We start from the raw sequence: 17,214 nt of genomic DNA, 5'->3' as shown, positions 1-17,214 counted from the left end.
GGGTAACCCACCTGGGCGCCCTTAAGTCCACCCGCGCAGCGAGGCACAGCGTGGGTGGGAGGCATGGGCTGGTGCCGGCGGCCTCAGCTCGCAGCGCCGGAAGTTTGGGGCAGCATCAGGAACGCGGACGAGAGCCGCCTGGCCCCGCTGCCCGCCAGCAAGTGCTCGGACGGGCGGGGGCGGGCGGAGGCCGGGGCGTGGCGGGGCGGGGCGTGGGGGCGCGGCAGGGCGGCCACGTGACGGGCGGCGCGGGTATTAAGCGGCGCGGCCGCTGCTCCGCAGCTCGAGCTGGTGCTTCGCCCGCGACCTAGCGCCCAGGCGTGCAGCCCCGAGAGGACCGCGCGAAGGTCACCCCGCGCCCGCCAGCCCGTCCGCCGCCCGCGCCTCCGCCGAGCCCCGCGCGCCTCGCCGGCCCCGCCGCGTCTCCGCCCGCCCGTCCGACCGCCCGAGCCCCGCGCGCCCCGCCTCAGCCCGGCCACCCGAGCGCCATGAACCAGATCGAGCCCGGCGTGCAGTACAACTACGTCTACGAAGATGACGAGTACATGATCCAGGAGGAGGAGTGGGACCGCGACCTGCTCCTCGACCCGGCCTGGGAGAAGCAGCAGAGGAAGGTCAGCCAGGGCCGCGTGCCCGCCGTCTGCGGGCTGGACCCGCGTGTCTCTGTGTCGCCTTCCCCGGGGGGCGACCGCCCGGGGGCGCCGCCGACCGTGTGGACTAGCGGGAGGGAGCTTGATGGAGGGTCGTGTTGTCCCATGTCCTCGTAGCCCGGGAAAAGTCCAGGGACAGGCACGGACCTGGGCGTCGTGAGTGCGCGCACGCGCGATTGTGCGTGGGTGAGCGCGTGTGTCACATAAGAGTCACAAAACGAAGAATGTTAGGGGAAGAACAGTGCAGCCGTTTCTGTTTTAACCTGCATTAGACCAGAATGTGAAAGTCTCAGGTCTGCTCCTGACCCCTTGAGTCTGTGACCTTGGCCACAGAGTTGTGTCTTCTGGTCCCGTTGTGTCCCATTTCCCCCTAACCCGTCTCTCCCCAGATAAAAGAGGTCAAAAGAACATCGGCTTCATTCCGATTTTCACAGGGCTGCCCCAGAGAGTAATTGAAAATCATTTATTACATGTTTTGGGGTTCCCTGGAGAGAGATGCTGTATGAACACTAGACATTAACCGATAAATTAATAGTTATTTCACGCTCTATTTACGGTTCATTGAGGTAAGCGCACAGGGACGAGGGAGTCAGCCAGCTCTAAAAGTTCCCTTCCCATCTTGGTTGGCGCTCTCTGGGGGCCCAATGGAACATTCCACTATCTCAAGGTTTCTTCTTGATCCCCTTGGCTAGAATTCTAGGGACTGCTCACCAGGAGGCTAAATCTCGCCTCCTGTTTGGGCACAGAGCCTGGCCAGGTCAGGGATGCCAACCCAGACCTGCTCACCCAACCTTATGATGACAGTGTCCTGGCAAAAGCAAAGTGCCCTCTGCTTAAACCCCCTATTTTTCTCGGGGCGGGGCAAAGTGGGTTTCCCTTCTAAGGGCCTGCCATTAAGTGGATAACGTCTGTTGACCATCTGTGTGCCTGGGAATGCTCTGTGTAGCTGCCACTGTGGGTGATTATCTGATAGTGCCTGGTGAATGTGTCTGACTATAGGAAACACATACTCTCAACAAACAGTGTTAGCTGAAGGAGAGAGGTCCCATATTTGGATAATTATCAGATAACCATGTTAGGGTTTTTTTTGTTGTTATTTATAAAATAACCATGATATTTTCAAATCAAGATTTTTCTTTTGTTGTTTATTCTCTCTTTTAAAACCACTTACTATTATTGTTTTAAAGCTCCAATTTAGCTACATTTCATTCTCTGCCTTAGTTCCATCATCCCTGCATTCTTGGAAACAGTAGAATGGGAGTGATAAGTAGAAGTTGAGTCTATATAGGAGAATAAAATTTCAAACCTTCTACAATTTTTTCAACACCTGGCTTGAGGATTATTAATGTGTTGTTATTATTATTATTAGTTTGTCATCTGGGCTAATTGCTGCATCATCAATGAGAAAGAAGTTAAATAGTTGCTTTAATTTTTAACAGTGAGTGTTTCTTTTTAAAAATTTTTCCCACAATTTTGATTACTACATTTTTTCATGGATTTTTAAAGTCTTAAGTCTTTGTTGCAGAGATTGCTTTTTTTTTTCCTCATGAGGAAGAGCAAAATAGTTAAGGAATTGGACGGGTAGTCTGCCCATCATTTTTGAAAGTAATAGTCTAATCACAGTGGTTTCTGTTGACTTTTTAAAATTGCAGTACAGGATAGAGTTAATTTTAGTTTCCAAAGACCACATTGATATATGTCTTCTGTCATATACATATAATTTTAAAATTATTTTTAATATATGATATATAATTATATATATATTTTAATTCACAGTATTTTTGGATATAATTTCATTGTGATTTTTTTAAAGTTTGGGGTTCCTGTGTGAATATATTATTATAATTGTATAGCACTTGTATATTATATATTAAAAAACAGACATATGTCATTTTTTTTCTCAGGTAGGTTGAGTGCTGTGTTGTGACTTTACTGACAAACAAAACAGAGCCAAACATTACATTAGGACACAGACCTGAACAGATCCAGAAGATCCTCTGTTTCTACTTTTGGTAGAGAACCCACTCAAGTCAGTAAAGTAATACTGAACTGTGAGGTCCGGGCAGCCAGAGCAGTAGCCTCTATTTATGTCCTATGAGCCAAACTGCTGGAACAGGACAGGGATAAAATGCCATTGTTTCTATTGTGGGCTACCTTTTCCACACTTGCCATTTCAATGATATGCCGGGTATGAGATCTGTCAACAGATGCTGGTAACACATGATGACGTCTGCAGCGTTATAATGGATGAGGGACCTAATTATATCCACAGTTCACAGAGTCTCATGGGCTGTGGTAAACCTTGCTCTGGTATGGAATGTCTTGCTACAGAAGGACTTAGTAAAACTGTAGTGCTGTGTGTGTGTGATGGGAGATCTTTTTGTTTTACATAAAATTTACCATCTTAACCATTTTAAAGTGTCCAGGCGTGCTACGTACATTCACATTGTTGTGCAATTGATCTCCAAGACTCTTCATCTTGCAAAATTAAACTCTGTATAAAACAATAACTTTCTATTCTCCCCACCCCCCAGCCCCTGGCACCACCCTTCTACTTTCTGTCTCCATGAATTTGACCCCTAGGGACCTCATATGGGTGGAATCATACACTATTTGTCCTTTCGCATCTGGCTTACTTCACTTAGCATAATGTCCTCAAGGTTCATCCACGTTGTGTCATGTGTCAGAATTTCCTTCCTTTTTAAGGCTGAATAATATTTCACTGACTGTATGGACCACATTTTGTTTATCCATTCATTGATTGATGCACACGTGGATTGTTTCTACCTTTTGGTTATTGTAAATAATGCTGCTGTGAACATGGGTGTACAAATATCTCTTCATGTCCCCGCTTTCGGGTTTTTTTGTTTAGATACCTAGAAGTGGAATTTCTGGATCTTGTGGCAATGATTGGTTTACAATTTTTTGAGGACATGCAGTGCTTTTTCCAAAAGAAGGCAATTTAGAAGATGGTGAATTTAGCATGAGTATGTACAGGCATTTCAAAGTGCTCTCCTCTTTCAGGGGTGTTTAAGAATATTTGTAGTCACATAAATGAAGCTCTCTTTAGTGAGTGGACTTCTGAAACTTCTGGAGCTTTGATGTTTAGAAGTAAGCTTCTCCTGGAAGCAAAGAGCACATTCAGCCTTTAATTCAGCTGCGGCCTAATCGGGAGGTGACTTGTCAGAACAGCAATGCTGAATATGTGTGCTATCTCCGTGGGCACAGGGCGCTGTCCTTCACCACTCTGGGAGGCTAGAACAGACCTTTTAAGGAAATGACTGTGTGTTTCAATACATAAAGGGCCCTTACATCCTTAATCTGTATAGGGCTAGGTGATCGATACTCTTCTTCACCATTTGTGGAGAGCATAAGAGAGTCGTTCATTTATTCCACATTCAGAATTCTGATTAGTTTTAATTGTTCCTAAAGAAATCCAGGTTCTTCCGCAGAGTCACAGTTTAGATGGAGCAGCTCACTGTTCTCCTCAGCACACCTGCTGCCTGTCCTGTTATCAGGCTGAAATGTTGCCACGTGGGGTCAGACAGTGGGGAAGGACGCTTGTGTGGGAGCAGCTGCGCACAGGTTGGATTAAATAGAGGATCCAGAACCTGCCAGTTTCCCCTTTCCGTGTCTCAAGGAGCAACTGCTGGTTAAGGGTGCAGGTCAAGGCTCTTCTGAAGACCTGCACAGTGGAGTATGCCCTTGCGGGAATTTTTCTTGGGGAAAAAAAGGCACAAATTGTTCCAACGAGGTGAACGATTAACAAGGGGCCTGGGAAGTGTCTCAGATTCCTGAGACCCAGGTGAATCTCAGCTCTGCCTGGTACCCTCTGGCCGTAATCAAGTCACTAAGCCTTTCGAGTTCCATCTCTTCATCTAGAAAATAAAGATAAGGGATTCTTGTCTTTCTTGCCTCAGAGTTTTTCAGAATCAAATGGTCAAACTAGTTTACGTCAAAGGGGCTTTGTACTCTGTACAAGGATCTGTAAATGTTCAAATATTATTACTATCCTAGTGCAGCCAATACTTATTAATTTCATCAGGTGGTGTAGTAATTAGCACTGTGATTGAATTTGTGAGGATGAAGAAGCACGTGATTTGTTCCTTAGTGACTTGGATGTACTTTTCAAAAAAAATTGTGGTAAAATCTACATAACATAAAATTTACCATTTTAACCATTTTTAGGTGTACAATTCAGTGACATTAATACATTCACGTTGCTGTGCAACCATCACCACCATCCATCTCCAGAACTTTTCCATCTCACCCTCAAGTTAAACTCTGTGTCTATTAAACAGTAACTTCCTATTACCTCCTCCCCCCATGTACCTTTAAAGGTAGGGTTTACACGCTTCCACACTTAGAACAAGAAATTGTTTAATAACAAGTGCCAGGTGCTTGTTGTATAAAGAACAAAAATTTTAGGAGATCAAATAAGGAAAACCATTGTGGGTGAGGATAATGGGGAAACAGCTTTACAAGGGAGTAGAACTTGGGGTGGGTGTTAATTTGAGGAATAACTAAATACTAGTTGGTTGGCGAGGAGAGAGAAACAGAACATTCCTGGCTAGAGAAATAGAGTGAACAGTCTAGGCTTAACTGAAGCTAAAGATACAGATTCAGATTTAGAGAGAAAATTGCATAGGTAATCCGGGGCCAGTTTACAGAGGACCTAGGATGCCAGGGTGAGTGTGGACTTCGTTCTTCAAGCAGTGCAGAGCTCTGGCAATATTTGAGCCAGGAAGAGCCATGCTTCAAGTAGAATATTGTTTGCAGAATAAATCGGAGTGGGTGAAGGCCTGAGGTGGGGGACCCAGGTAGAAGCCCGCTACAGGAATGAAACATTTAAAGCGGTGAGGATTAGAAGCAGTGGTGAGGAAGCCATCAATTTGAGAGTGATCAGGAGGGATTATAAAAAGTATTAAATAACCAACCCCATGTTGTTGCACGGCAGGCTGTTGTATAAATCCAATTAAGCAGACATGATCTCACCATTAGAGCTCCTGGGCTTAAAACTCAAGATAGTGATGTTGACAAGTAATAAACAAACTACTGAGGAGTGTCTGCTTATCTAACCAGGAGAGGTGTCTGGGTGGAAAGCTAACCATTTACAGGATGTATCATTCAGTGCAGGGGCTGAGTGCTGAGGGGCAAGTTGTGTGTCCAGGTGGCCATTGCCTAAATGAAGGGCTGGAGTTTCAGGCAGCCTTTGATGTCCAGAGAGAGTTGCTGATGGGCAGGCTTGCAAAGGCAGAATCTTGTGTGAGCCCTAAGAAATCTCTGCCCCCAGAAGGGCTGTTCTCAAGACGCCCTTGGTTTGCTATGGAGAACCACAGGTGCAGGAGTTGTGATCACTCTTTGTGATTTCTGCATCTTCTCTCAGGCACTGCAGTGTGTCCTGGGGTCTGCCCTACCCCTTCAGCCACATTCGCCAAGGAAGAAACTTGAACCCAAGATACGATTTTCCGGGAGCGTGGGAGGAGGCATAGAACTCTTAGCTGGGAAGCCTAAAGAACAGCAGCTTCAGAAAACTGTCAGAAAGCCCTGCAGTCGGTTGCTGCAGCTGGGCTACAGAAAAGGTGCAGCTCTGGGGTGGGTGGAGGCGCTCCCGTGATGAGCAGAGGAGTTGGTACGGAATACGTTGGAGGACAGTCAGAACTGTACCGCTGTTTCCGTGGGAACGGTACTAGTTCTTCCAGAAAGAACAGAAAGCAAAGATGAGGGGGAAAACGCTTGCTAACTACTGTGCTAGACTTAGTTCCAAGGAAGGAAAATCTTGAGTGCCAGAAACGGGTTTTTCTAAAGAAGCTGAGGAACGTGTTTTACACAAGCACGTATCAGTGTGAGCACTTGCACACTCGCCTCTGAGCCCACACCACACCTGTACCCCTCCCCACAATTTTCTTGGTCAGAAACTAGATGTTTTCTCCTGCAGCCGTACTGAAGGGCAGAACAGAAGTGGAGCACAAGCATGGCTGTTTATTCTTTTCATTCCTTTGGTCCCGCTAGAGGCCCGGGTTAGGGAATGGAGTTGACACCACCCCAGGCATTAAGGAGCTTGCAGCTTAGTTCAAGAGACAGAAAGGGCAGTGAGAAGTACAGAGGAGGGACACCCAGTTCACCCTGGCCGGTGGAAGGGAGTGGAGAGTATTTCCAAAGCCCCTCCTGCATGGTCCCCTGTCGCGGTGCCTGGAAGCATCTTCCTCCCGGGCGCCCGTGCAGGGAAGCTGGGAGTTACCGTTGAGGCTTCCCTCTCTCTCACCTCCTGTGAGCCCACCTCCTAAAGTCCTCTGGACCCTGCCCCTTCCTCCCATCATGTGCTTTAAGGCCTTCAGGGCCTCTGCACTTCCTGCCTGGATGGGGGTGGTGGCCCCTGCTTTGTCACCCTTCCACACACCGTACTTGCCTTCAGGCTTTTTTCTGCCTGATGCTGCAGGAGTGATCTGTATAAAACACAGGCCTGGTCATGGTATTTCTGCTTAAAGCCCCTGTGTGGTTCTTTATTGCCTTCAGGAGGGTGTTGGGAGCCAGGCCTGAGCCAGCCTGTCTGCTCCGCCTCTCCCCCTAGGGCTCCTGGAGCCCATGTGTTTGATTCTCCTCTTTGCTTATACCCGAGACTACCTCCTCTACCCGCCCTGGGAGTTCTTCTTCCTCGGGCCCCTCCTCTAGAACATGGGTCCCTGGGTGCTGTTCTGGTCTCCCCTATGAGCAGACACTGTCCTGTGGCCCCCTGGCCCTGCAATGGTCCTGCTTAGAGTCTGCGCTCACATTTGTGAAATGCAGGAATTATAAGTCATATTTCTGAAAAGAATTTAGTACAATTAAATTTTGTATTTTTGCAATCTTTGCAACTCCCTTGAGCTACAAATGTATTAACTCCAGCTCATACTTGTTTAAGGCTCCTTAAAGATGTTTTCTCAAAGCATTTTCTCAGGTTCCCCAAACCATGGACTTCTCCGACTTAGCTCTTATTCTCTGACTGAGCCTACAAAGATAAGCTGTTTAATTAAAAAAATAACAATAATTTGTAATTTAGAGATTTGGGGAATAAAATAAAATCATACATGTAGATCTATTTAAATGATAATAAAATGTGTCACCATATTAATGAACAAAGCTCTGGTAGCCCAAATTGGATTGGAAATGACTGTTTTGTCCAGATTGAAAACCTTTACCCACATCATAGAGAAAATTCCAAATTCATTTAGATTCAGAGAAGTATACATTTAAATTTGTTCTTCTGAATGTAAAACCTGGTAAGACAAAAACTTTTGGAAGTCATGCTAGGCTTCACAGTAGTGGAAATGGAAAAGAGAGAAGAGATGAAGATGATTCTGCAGAGTATGTGGACCCTGGAAAAGAATTGGCCTGGGCGGTATTGATATAAGCCGAACGAACCCAAGACTACAGAGTTAGCATGGCTTTGAGTTGTCTTGCTGTGTTTGTTTGTTTTTGCTAGGGGATAAATGTATTAGTCATCATTCCTAGAAATTACTATATAATGAAAATAGATTCTTATTAGCCTCTGTTATAACCTTTTCATTAAAAGGCATGCTATCTCCGGAAAAACTCTTATTTTTTTAGTGATTGTGAGGATCAAGTGGGCAAGTAAGTGAATATGAGGTTGAGGGGAAATGAGAACAGTATTTGATATTGAAGGTATGACTGAGTCTTATACAGACAATTATAATTGAGATCGGCAACTCAAGAAATCCTCAGGAATTCCCTGGCTGTCCAGTGGTTAGGGCTCCATGCTTCCACTGCAGGAGACACGTGTTGGATCCCTGGTTGAGGAACTAAGATGCTGCATGCCATGCAGCATGGCCCCCCCCCCAAAAAAAGAAGAAATCCTATCTTTTAGAGTCATGAAGAGTCTTTAAGTTTCTTCATTATAGTCCAACAGGATGGGAATATAATAATTATTTAGAAGGTAGGTAATTTAATCTCATTGTTTTTTATTAGGATTTTAAGATATTTTGTATGCATTAGGTTGAACCGTAGGAAATTTTTGACACTGACCATTTTGACCTCCAAAAATTGCAGTTTCTTATGGCTCAACCCAATAAAACCACTTTACCACTATTGTCCCACTGTATTCAAGGTACTTGACCAAGACCACAGCACAGCCAAGCCATAAAACTGAGTTCAGCTTGTTTCTAGTCTTACCTCTAATGCCTTTGGTATTCATTTGGGAAAATAAGGGGTGGTTAGGTTTTGTAGAAGTTAAAAATGTGAGGTTTGGATTGAGGGCTTGACAGCCTGTGGAAGTATCGAGAAGGAAGGTCAAGCCTAGAGATTTAGGTGTGGGAGTTATCTGCTCAGAGGCCATGGTTAAAACTGTAAGGAGGGGATAGTGGAAGATCTACCTGCCAGGCGCTGAGGTGAGCTAACATCGAGGGCTCCCAGAGGAAGCAGTGATTACCGGAACGTGGAAGCATCGCTTCTCTGGATGAAAACATGCATTTACTGGATGACTTAAAACTAGATGAACTGTCGAAATGTCTAATTTTCTTCCGGGAGAAATCTCACCTTGGTATTTCTCTGGAACTTGGCCAGTCCGTCTGAATCTGACATTTGAATCTGTTTAGTCACTGGAACAGAAACCCAGGGCTTTGGCACCGTGGAATGGGAGATCTTTTAGCTCATGAGATAAGTTATGCTTGCAAAGGAAGTGAAAAGCCGTAAGAAACTATTTATGGCGGTGTGCTCAAATCTGTGACATAAAATCTTTCTGCAGCTGGAATGGCCAAGGCTGGGCTTTATTGAGGAAGACTTTATTGAAAATTTGTAAGGATTACTGAAGAAAGTAGTTTCATTACTGAAAAGAATTGGTTTCATCTTAACATACCAAGTGTAGCATTCAACCACAAGGTGGGTTTCCCTTTTCTGTTTTATCATTTATAAAATTAAGAAAATAGGATGAGGGTTTCCTTGGTGGCGCAGTGGTTGAGAGTCTGCCTGCCGATACAGGGGACACAGGTTTGTGCCCGGGTCCGGGAGGATCCCACATGCCGCGGAGCGGCTGGGCCCATGAGCCATGGCCGCTGGGCCTGCGCGTCCAGAGCCTGTGCTCCACAACGGGAGAGGCCACAACAGTGAGAGGCCCGCGTACCGCAAAAAAAAAAAAAAAAAAAAAAAAGAAAATAGGATGAGTGATGGTCCTCATTTAGGGGTTTTGTTTTAAGGTTTAAAAAAATATTATTGATATTTTGGGTGTATCAGTCATGAAAATAGTAAAAGACATAACAGAATTGCAATCAGTTTTGAGATTACCCATTGAGGGTAATATTTTTCTATTTTAAAACAAATCCATTTTGGAGGGGTGGCAAGGGTAAGGATCAGGTTGGGCTGGGACATGAGGAGGGGATATTCATTGGAAAAATGCAAACCATGTGTTTTACCTTTTGTAAACCGTACAATTTCTATTCTGTTACTGCAGTTTATGAAATAGGAAGTGTCTGAATATTTCATTGCATACCTTTCCTGTTAAATTTTGGGACAAAATGATGTTTATTTTCATTTTTTCAGTATAACAGCAAAACAAAAATATGCCAGTAAGACAGTAAAAGTGATATTTTAATATATGGATTTTTTCCAGTGGATTAAAAAAAGAATGAGAGGGGATTTGGCATATGTTTCCCAGTATCCCAAACTATTTAGTATATAGGGAAGAGCAGCTATTTATTGAGAATTTTCAGGCACTGTTTTGACCATACGTATTATTATTTTGTTTGTTTGTTTGTTTGTTTGTTTGTTTGTTTTTGCGGTATGCGGGCCTCTCACTGTTGTGGCCTCCCCCGTTGCGGAGCACAGGCTCCGGATGCGCAGGCCCAGCGGCCATGGCTCACGGGCCCAGCCGCTCCGCGGCATATGGGATCCTCCCAGACCGGGGCACGAACCCGTATCCCCTGCATCGGCAGGCGGACTCTCAACCACTGCGCCACCAGGGAGGCCCCATACGTATTATTTTATTCGAACGTCACAACAGTCTTAGAAGATGAGTATTGTGATTCTCATTTTTCAACCAGGGAGGCTAAGTAACTTACCTAAGGGTGGTTGAGGGTGGGGAAGTGGTAGCTGGAACATGCACACAGAATTTTGTCTAAATTACAAAGATATTCTCTCTCACAATCGAAATTTTATAACACATGGAGATACTAATTATTTTATTGCACATTTTGGTCTGCAAGCGGCAGAGCTGAAGTTTGGATCTGGGATGCTTAACTCCAGAGGCAGTGCTTTTATTTTTATTTTTTTAAAATTTATTTTGTTGAATTTTAGTTGATTTATAATGTATTAATTTCTGCTGTACAGCAAAGTGATTGTTAGACATATATATTCTTTTCCATATTCTTTTCCATTATGGTTTATCACAGGATATTGAATATAGTTCCCTGTGCTATACAGTAGGACCTTGTGGTTTATCCATTTTATATATATATTAGTTTGCTTCTGCTAACCCCAAACTCTCAATCCGTCTCCTTCCCCCTTGGCAGCCACAGGTCTGTTCTCTATGTCTCTGAGTCTGTTTCTGTTTTACAGATAAGTTCATTTGTGTCTTGTTTTACATTCCACATACAAGTGATACAATATGGTATTTGTCTTTCTCTTTCTGACTTATTTCACTTAGTATGATAATCTCTAGGCCCATCCATGTTGCTGCAAATGGCATTATTTCATTCTTTTTAATGGCTGAGTAGTATTCCATTGTATATATGTACCACATCTTCTTTATCCATTCCTCTGTTGATGGACATCTAGGCTGTTTATTGGCTATTGTGAGCAGTCAAAGGTGGTGCTTTTTAACCACTAAATTTTTCTGTTTTTGTTGCTTTTTTGCTCAGAGTTTTAACCAACAACCCAGAGAAAAAGCCTGGAATTCAGTATTCCTAAGTTTTCACTTATCCAAAACCTACTGCCCATGCATAAGGGTGTGTGTGTGTCTGAATTTTTAATTTCTAAATGGGTCCAGGGGGAACATCTGATGAGAATGTGAAGACTAAATTTTGAGTTATGGAAAATACTGTCCTTCCAAGGTAACCCCAAGTGAGGGCCTAGCAATCACTCTGTCCCACAGAAGTGCCAGAGGAGGAGGAAAGGGATGACAGGAAAAGCCAACTACACCTCTCAAATGGAGGCTTACAGGACATGCCATTAAGGGCACATCTTTGGAATTACCTGCTGGTCTGTCTGACACAGTTCCAAAAAGAAGCCAGAGTTCAGGATGCCTAAGTATTTGAGTCAGTTCTCTTTTGGAACTAGAAAAGCAGACTTCCAGAGGCAAGAGCATAGAGCCATCCTCCTGCAGACGTGATGTCTTAGTGGACAGGGATGCTCTGCAAGATTTGGGCTCCACAGAGATTTGGCCAAAGGCAGTGCCAAGGACTCCCTTCACTTTACATTGAAAAAAATCCTGCCTTTCTTTTATTTATTTTTAACTTCTTATTATGGAAAATTTCAAACATATATAAAAGCAGAGAGAACACATAGCGAATCCCTCTGAATCCCACTGGCCAAGGAAAACCAAAGTTTCATGAATAGGGGATGCCTGGTTCTTTTTTTCCCCCAGCTTTATTGAGATGTCATTGACAAATAAAAATTTTTATATATTTAAAGTGTGCCACATGTTTTGATAAATGTATACATTGTGAAATAATTACCAGGGATGTCCAATCCTAAAAGGAAAAAAAAGTTTTTATGTTCAATAGATGCTTTATTCTCTAAACGAAATTTTGAATCAAAACTGCCAATTAAGCCGACAGTTGCCTTCCCTGTTTTGAAACTCCAGTCTCCTCCCCCCATACCCCACGCTTCCTGCTACCCCTTTTGACTGTCCAGGCCTCCTCCTGCTCTGCTGGGATACCTCTCCTAACCCCCCCAGTTCGCCTAGTAATTTCTCATGCTGTTAATGTTACAACTGGCTATTTCTAAAAACCAAAGATTGCCAAGACCTGCTTTTCCAGAGATCATCATTATTTTAAAGGTGACCTTTCTAAGACAATAATGCTGTTGTCTAATTCCAGGAAGGACCCTGATGGTGAATTTCAGGCTCTGTAGGAGAAGAGGACCGAATTGTGCAAAGAAAGCACTGTTGGCAGAGGCAAAGCCTTTTAACATCCTGTAAACGGGGATGGTTAACTGCTGTTTGTGGCCCCTTGTAAAGTCAGTACTGATAGGGTATTTCTCTTCTCCTGCTGCAGACTGATCTGATAAACTGACCCCATAACCTCCTTCAGGTTTATTGGTCTAGCTCCTGCGACCACTGCTTTTACTTCTTTTGAGTGGGGAGCCTGAATTTGAGACAGGAGGTGGGCACCGTGTCTGAAGAGGCTGAATTCGATACCTCTGCATCTTTGTTTCCTCCACCACCCCAGAGTGCAGGGAGGAAGGAGCAGAACACACATGTTAGGTGTTCTTGGGGAAAGGTTATTTTTAGGGGCAGTCTTGCTAAGACTGCTTCTTCAGCTTTTCTTTAGGTACAGATCACACCCTCACCTGCTTAGGTATGTGAATTTCTAGGGGAGCCCTGGGAGGGATGGGGGTTGCTGCCTGCATGTAGCACTTCCAGGCCACCTCCTTCCTTACAAAGATTCATTTTATTTTATTTGTTTCTCAGCTTTATTGAGATGTAATTGACATGTAATATTGTGTCAGTTGAAGGGTTGCAACATCTTGCCCATCTCTCAGGTTCTCTATTCTTTTTTTTTTTTTAAGAAGATGTTGGGGGTAGGAGTTTATTAATTAATTTATTTATTTTTGCTGTGTTGCGTCTTTGTTTCTGTACGAGGGCTTTCTCTAGTTGTGGCAAGCGGGGGCCACTCTTCTTCGCGACGCGCGGGCCTCTCACTATTGCGGCCTCTCTTGTTGCAGAGCACAGGCTCCAGATGCGCAGGCTCAGTAGTTGTGGCTCACGGGCCTAGTTGCTCCGCCACATGTGGGATCTTCCCAGACCAGGGCTCGAACCTGTGTCCCCTGCATTAGCAGGCAGATTCTCAACCACTGCGCCACCAGGGAAGCCCAGGTTCTCTATTCTTTATGAAAGGAAATGAGGAAGGATGGTGGACTGATTCCAGAGGTAGGGTGACCCCTCATCCAGGTTTGCCCAGGACAATTCCAGTTGTGGCTCTTGTCCCAGAGTAACTATAAATAGCATCACCTTTGACTCTCAGAAGTGGTCCAGTTTAGACTTCGAATTCTGTGGTCACTGTTCAGAGGAGATACACAAGGCCACCTCAGAGAAGGTTAACATAATATTGAGACCCAAATAATTTGTATATTGGACAGTAATGCCTTTTCTCAAAGTACTGGCCTATTTCTGAACTTGAAAAAATGCAAATATTGGTGAAATGAGAGTTCTAAAACTTTGACAGTTTTAAATATCACTGTCTAATAATTTCTGAATCTTCTAACTCACGAATCCTTTAGAAGACCAAGCCTTGTAGCCAGCGGTGGGAGTGAGCCCTGTGTCTGGAGGGTATGGGACCACAGACCCCACTGGATGTCTACTGTTGGCCAGGTTTCCCTCTGAAATCCACATTGTCGTCGTCCTTATGGTAGTTTGTATGCCGTCCGTGTGGTTTTATAAATAGTATATATAATCATACTTCAGATAGCTTGCTATTAATATGTGCTAGCCTTTAAGGATGCTTATTTTGCACATCTAAAAAACTAAGGGTTAAACTCTATTGAAATATCTGGACCAATTTCCAAGGTTGGATCTCTAGGTTTGTTCTTCTGACAGCTTAAGTCTCTTTCTAATAAAATTGTATATATCTTTAGACACTTGAAAGTCTGGAAGTGAAGTGATAAGTATATTTACTGTGGGACAAAATCGTGTTTAATGTAAAATTGTCCCTTCTGTCATGAGACACAGGTGGGGCTGTCACCATTCGAGTCCATTAAGGACTTGGTCGGGAAGCAGGGTGAATGCTGTCAGAAATACTTGGGGAGTGACAGTGGGTTCTATTGCCGTCACTGGTGTCTGGGTAACTGGATACTAAAGATTTCTCTGCTGCGGTCCTTGGACTTGGACAGTGTGTACCTTCTCCATGGGCATTTTAAAACTTCACGTTGAAATAGGGATTTTAGTGTCAAACTTTAAAAAAGTCCTGAAGTAGCACCTCACCAACTCATTAACTTCAGAAATGTAGGCTTGCTGGAGTGTATCCAATTTAAGTAGTTTTTCTTTTTCAGGTAAAACAATGGAGGCTGAGTGAAAGAAAGCTAGCTAACATAATTACAGATAACCAGGGAAGGGAGAAGAATCTAGCCTAACAAACTTTATAGACTTTCCCAAACCAGCTTTTTAAGATACATTTTCAAATAATCACCCAAGTCGTATGTCTTCACTACAGAAAATTTGGAGAAGAAATTTAAAAAAGTCATACCGTAGGGAAAACTAGTGTTAACATTTTGCCATATTGCCTGCTAGATGACTTGACGCTGTACTAGAAAAGCATATATTTCTGTGTTTTATACTATAATATATAACTGTCTGAAATGGCTCAGGGTACGAAGACTTTATTATCTATTTTTATGAACACTTTTTAGTCAGCATGAGTCCTAGGGAAGAACTTCTCGATGGAGGAAATCCCAGCCTGGTTCCCCCAGGGCGGAGTGGGCAGGAACTTTGGAAATGACCAGCTTCCCTGTTTTTTAGCCCTTCTGTTTTCCAGAGCTTTCTGCATATGTAGAGCAAACCTGTAGACGGACCTAATTGGGGGCTGTTCCTCACTTAGAACTGTGCTCTGTCCAAACTACCAACGCAGAGACTGGCGTATTATAGAGAGCTGTTCCCTTCGAAATGAACACTTTAATTTCTCTGTGCAGGCAGCCATTTGTTTGGGTCCCTGAAAATAGTAACAGTATGGTGAACTTGAATTTAAGAATATTTATTTTGGTGTCTGGGTAGTACAAGCTGCTTCCCCAGTTGCTGGGATGGACTGGGGTTGGGAGGGGGACATCAGTGTGCTTTTCTTTAAACTTGAATTCATCCTCAAGAAGAGAATCGTGAAAGTACAGTTAATGTTGCTTTTGCCTATAACCGAGCAACAGTTGGGTCTGACCTGTCCCAGAGCCATGTCTTACACATAATTACCCAGGCTCCAAGGGAACAAGTTATTTTGGAAAGCATAACTTAGGATCAATCGTATGTGAGGCTGTTGGGAGCCTTAAATGCTTACTTACCAGCAAGTCGTCAAAGGAATTCTCCACGGAGGTCGTGCCGGCTTGGGGGAGGCAGGTGTGACCCCACAAAACTCCCAGCCAGCGGCTAAGTCAGGCTCTTGACCTCAGGAAATCTTTAAGTTCAGATGACCAGGCACCAATAGCTTTCATGTGGTTCTTTGAGCTTACCGTTTTTGTTTTTAATACTTTAGAGCAAAAATGACCAAAACTTTGATCCTGTAGAGATTTGATTTGGTTAGCGTATGCCTCCAATTGTTTAGGAAGTATCTGCATATTTCTAATCTTAACTTTTTTTTCCCCATTTAACAGTTAAAATGGGGAGTTTCATCAAGATCATTTAACTGTCCTTTAGAAGACAGAAGGCTGTAACTTTTTTTTTTTATAATTAAGATTTTGTTTCAAGCATTGCAAAACATCCCTTGGAATTAAAGGAGAGGTAGTTTGGATTGCAAACTAGTATTGGGAGTCAGTGGCTCACAGAAGTGTTTGATGTCCTTGCTAGGTTGCTTCTCTCTACCTTGAGGACTACAGAGATGCAGAGATGAGTAATTGCCCCTGAAAAATAAGAATTAGGAGAATGAGTAATAAGGACTCCTGTAAGTGGTAATAAAATGTTTGTAGGAAATTTCATGAGCTGGGAGGAAATTAACAGATGGAGGTACTTTAGCTTCTAGAGAAATGTAAGATTTTTTATGAAACAGAGAAAAGTGCTAAAGAATTCAACCCAAATCCAATATAATTTCTGGTGATCTGTATAAGAGGGAACACGGGGACGCACATTGGGTTTTAAATGAAAAAGGAATGCAGTAAGCTGAGACTTCAGACAGTTGTCATTTTCACAGGACAAGAGAAGCGTACTGTTATTAACATCAGCAAGTGATAGACTTCAGTTATTTTGGTATATCATTCTTTTTGTAAAATTTTTGCTCATGTCCTTTTTTATTTTTATTTTTTATTGAAGTATAGTTGATTTACAATGTTGTGTTAATTTCTGGTGTACAGCAAAGTGATTCAGTTATATATATATAACTTATAACTATATACTTCCATTATAGTTTATTACAAGATATTAAATATAGTTCCCTGTGCTATATAGTAGGACCTTGTCATTTATCTATTTTATATATATTAGTTTGTATCTGCTAATCCCAAACTCCTAATTTATCCCTCCCCCACCCCCTTTCCCCTTTGGTAACCATAAATTTGTTTTCTATGTGTATCATTCTTGTGCATTAATTACTATTTGTCTTCATCAAAATCAGTAAAATTTAGACCAGAATAGTGAATATTTTATTTTAGCACATGTGAATGTTGACCTCTTTTTAGAAGAAAGACTAAAACTATTAAAAGATAGTTCTTAAATAAAGGTAAAACC

General features: G+C 43.2%; 1 protein-coding gene across 2 annotated transcripts in view; it reads left to right on the top strand.

The window, feature by feature from the left end:
* Nucleotides 1-244: 244 nt before the first annotated feature.
* The window catches only part of ACTN2 (actinin alpha 2), a 79,107-nt gene continuing 62,137 nt past the window's right edge, over nucleotides 245-17,214 (top strand). For both annotated transcript variants that reach the window (XM_082629565.1, XM_082629569.1), the window contains exon 1: nucleotides 245-614. In XM_082629565.1, the coding sequence (XP_082485691.1) occupies nucleotides 489-614 (126 nt within the window). In that variant the 5' untranslated portion in view covers nucleotides 245-488. The remainder of the gene's footprint in view (nucleotides 615-17,214) is intronic.

The sequence above is a fragment of the Mesoplodon mirus genome (assembly GCF_964341445.2).
Source record: "Mesoplodon mirus genome assembly, chromosome: 2".
NCBI lineage: Eukaryota > Metazoa > Chordata > Mammalia > Artiodactyla > Ziphiidae > Mesoplodon > Mesoplodon mirus.
This window is presented reverse-complemented; position numbering and strand designations above follow the sequence as displayed.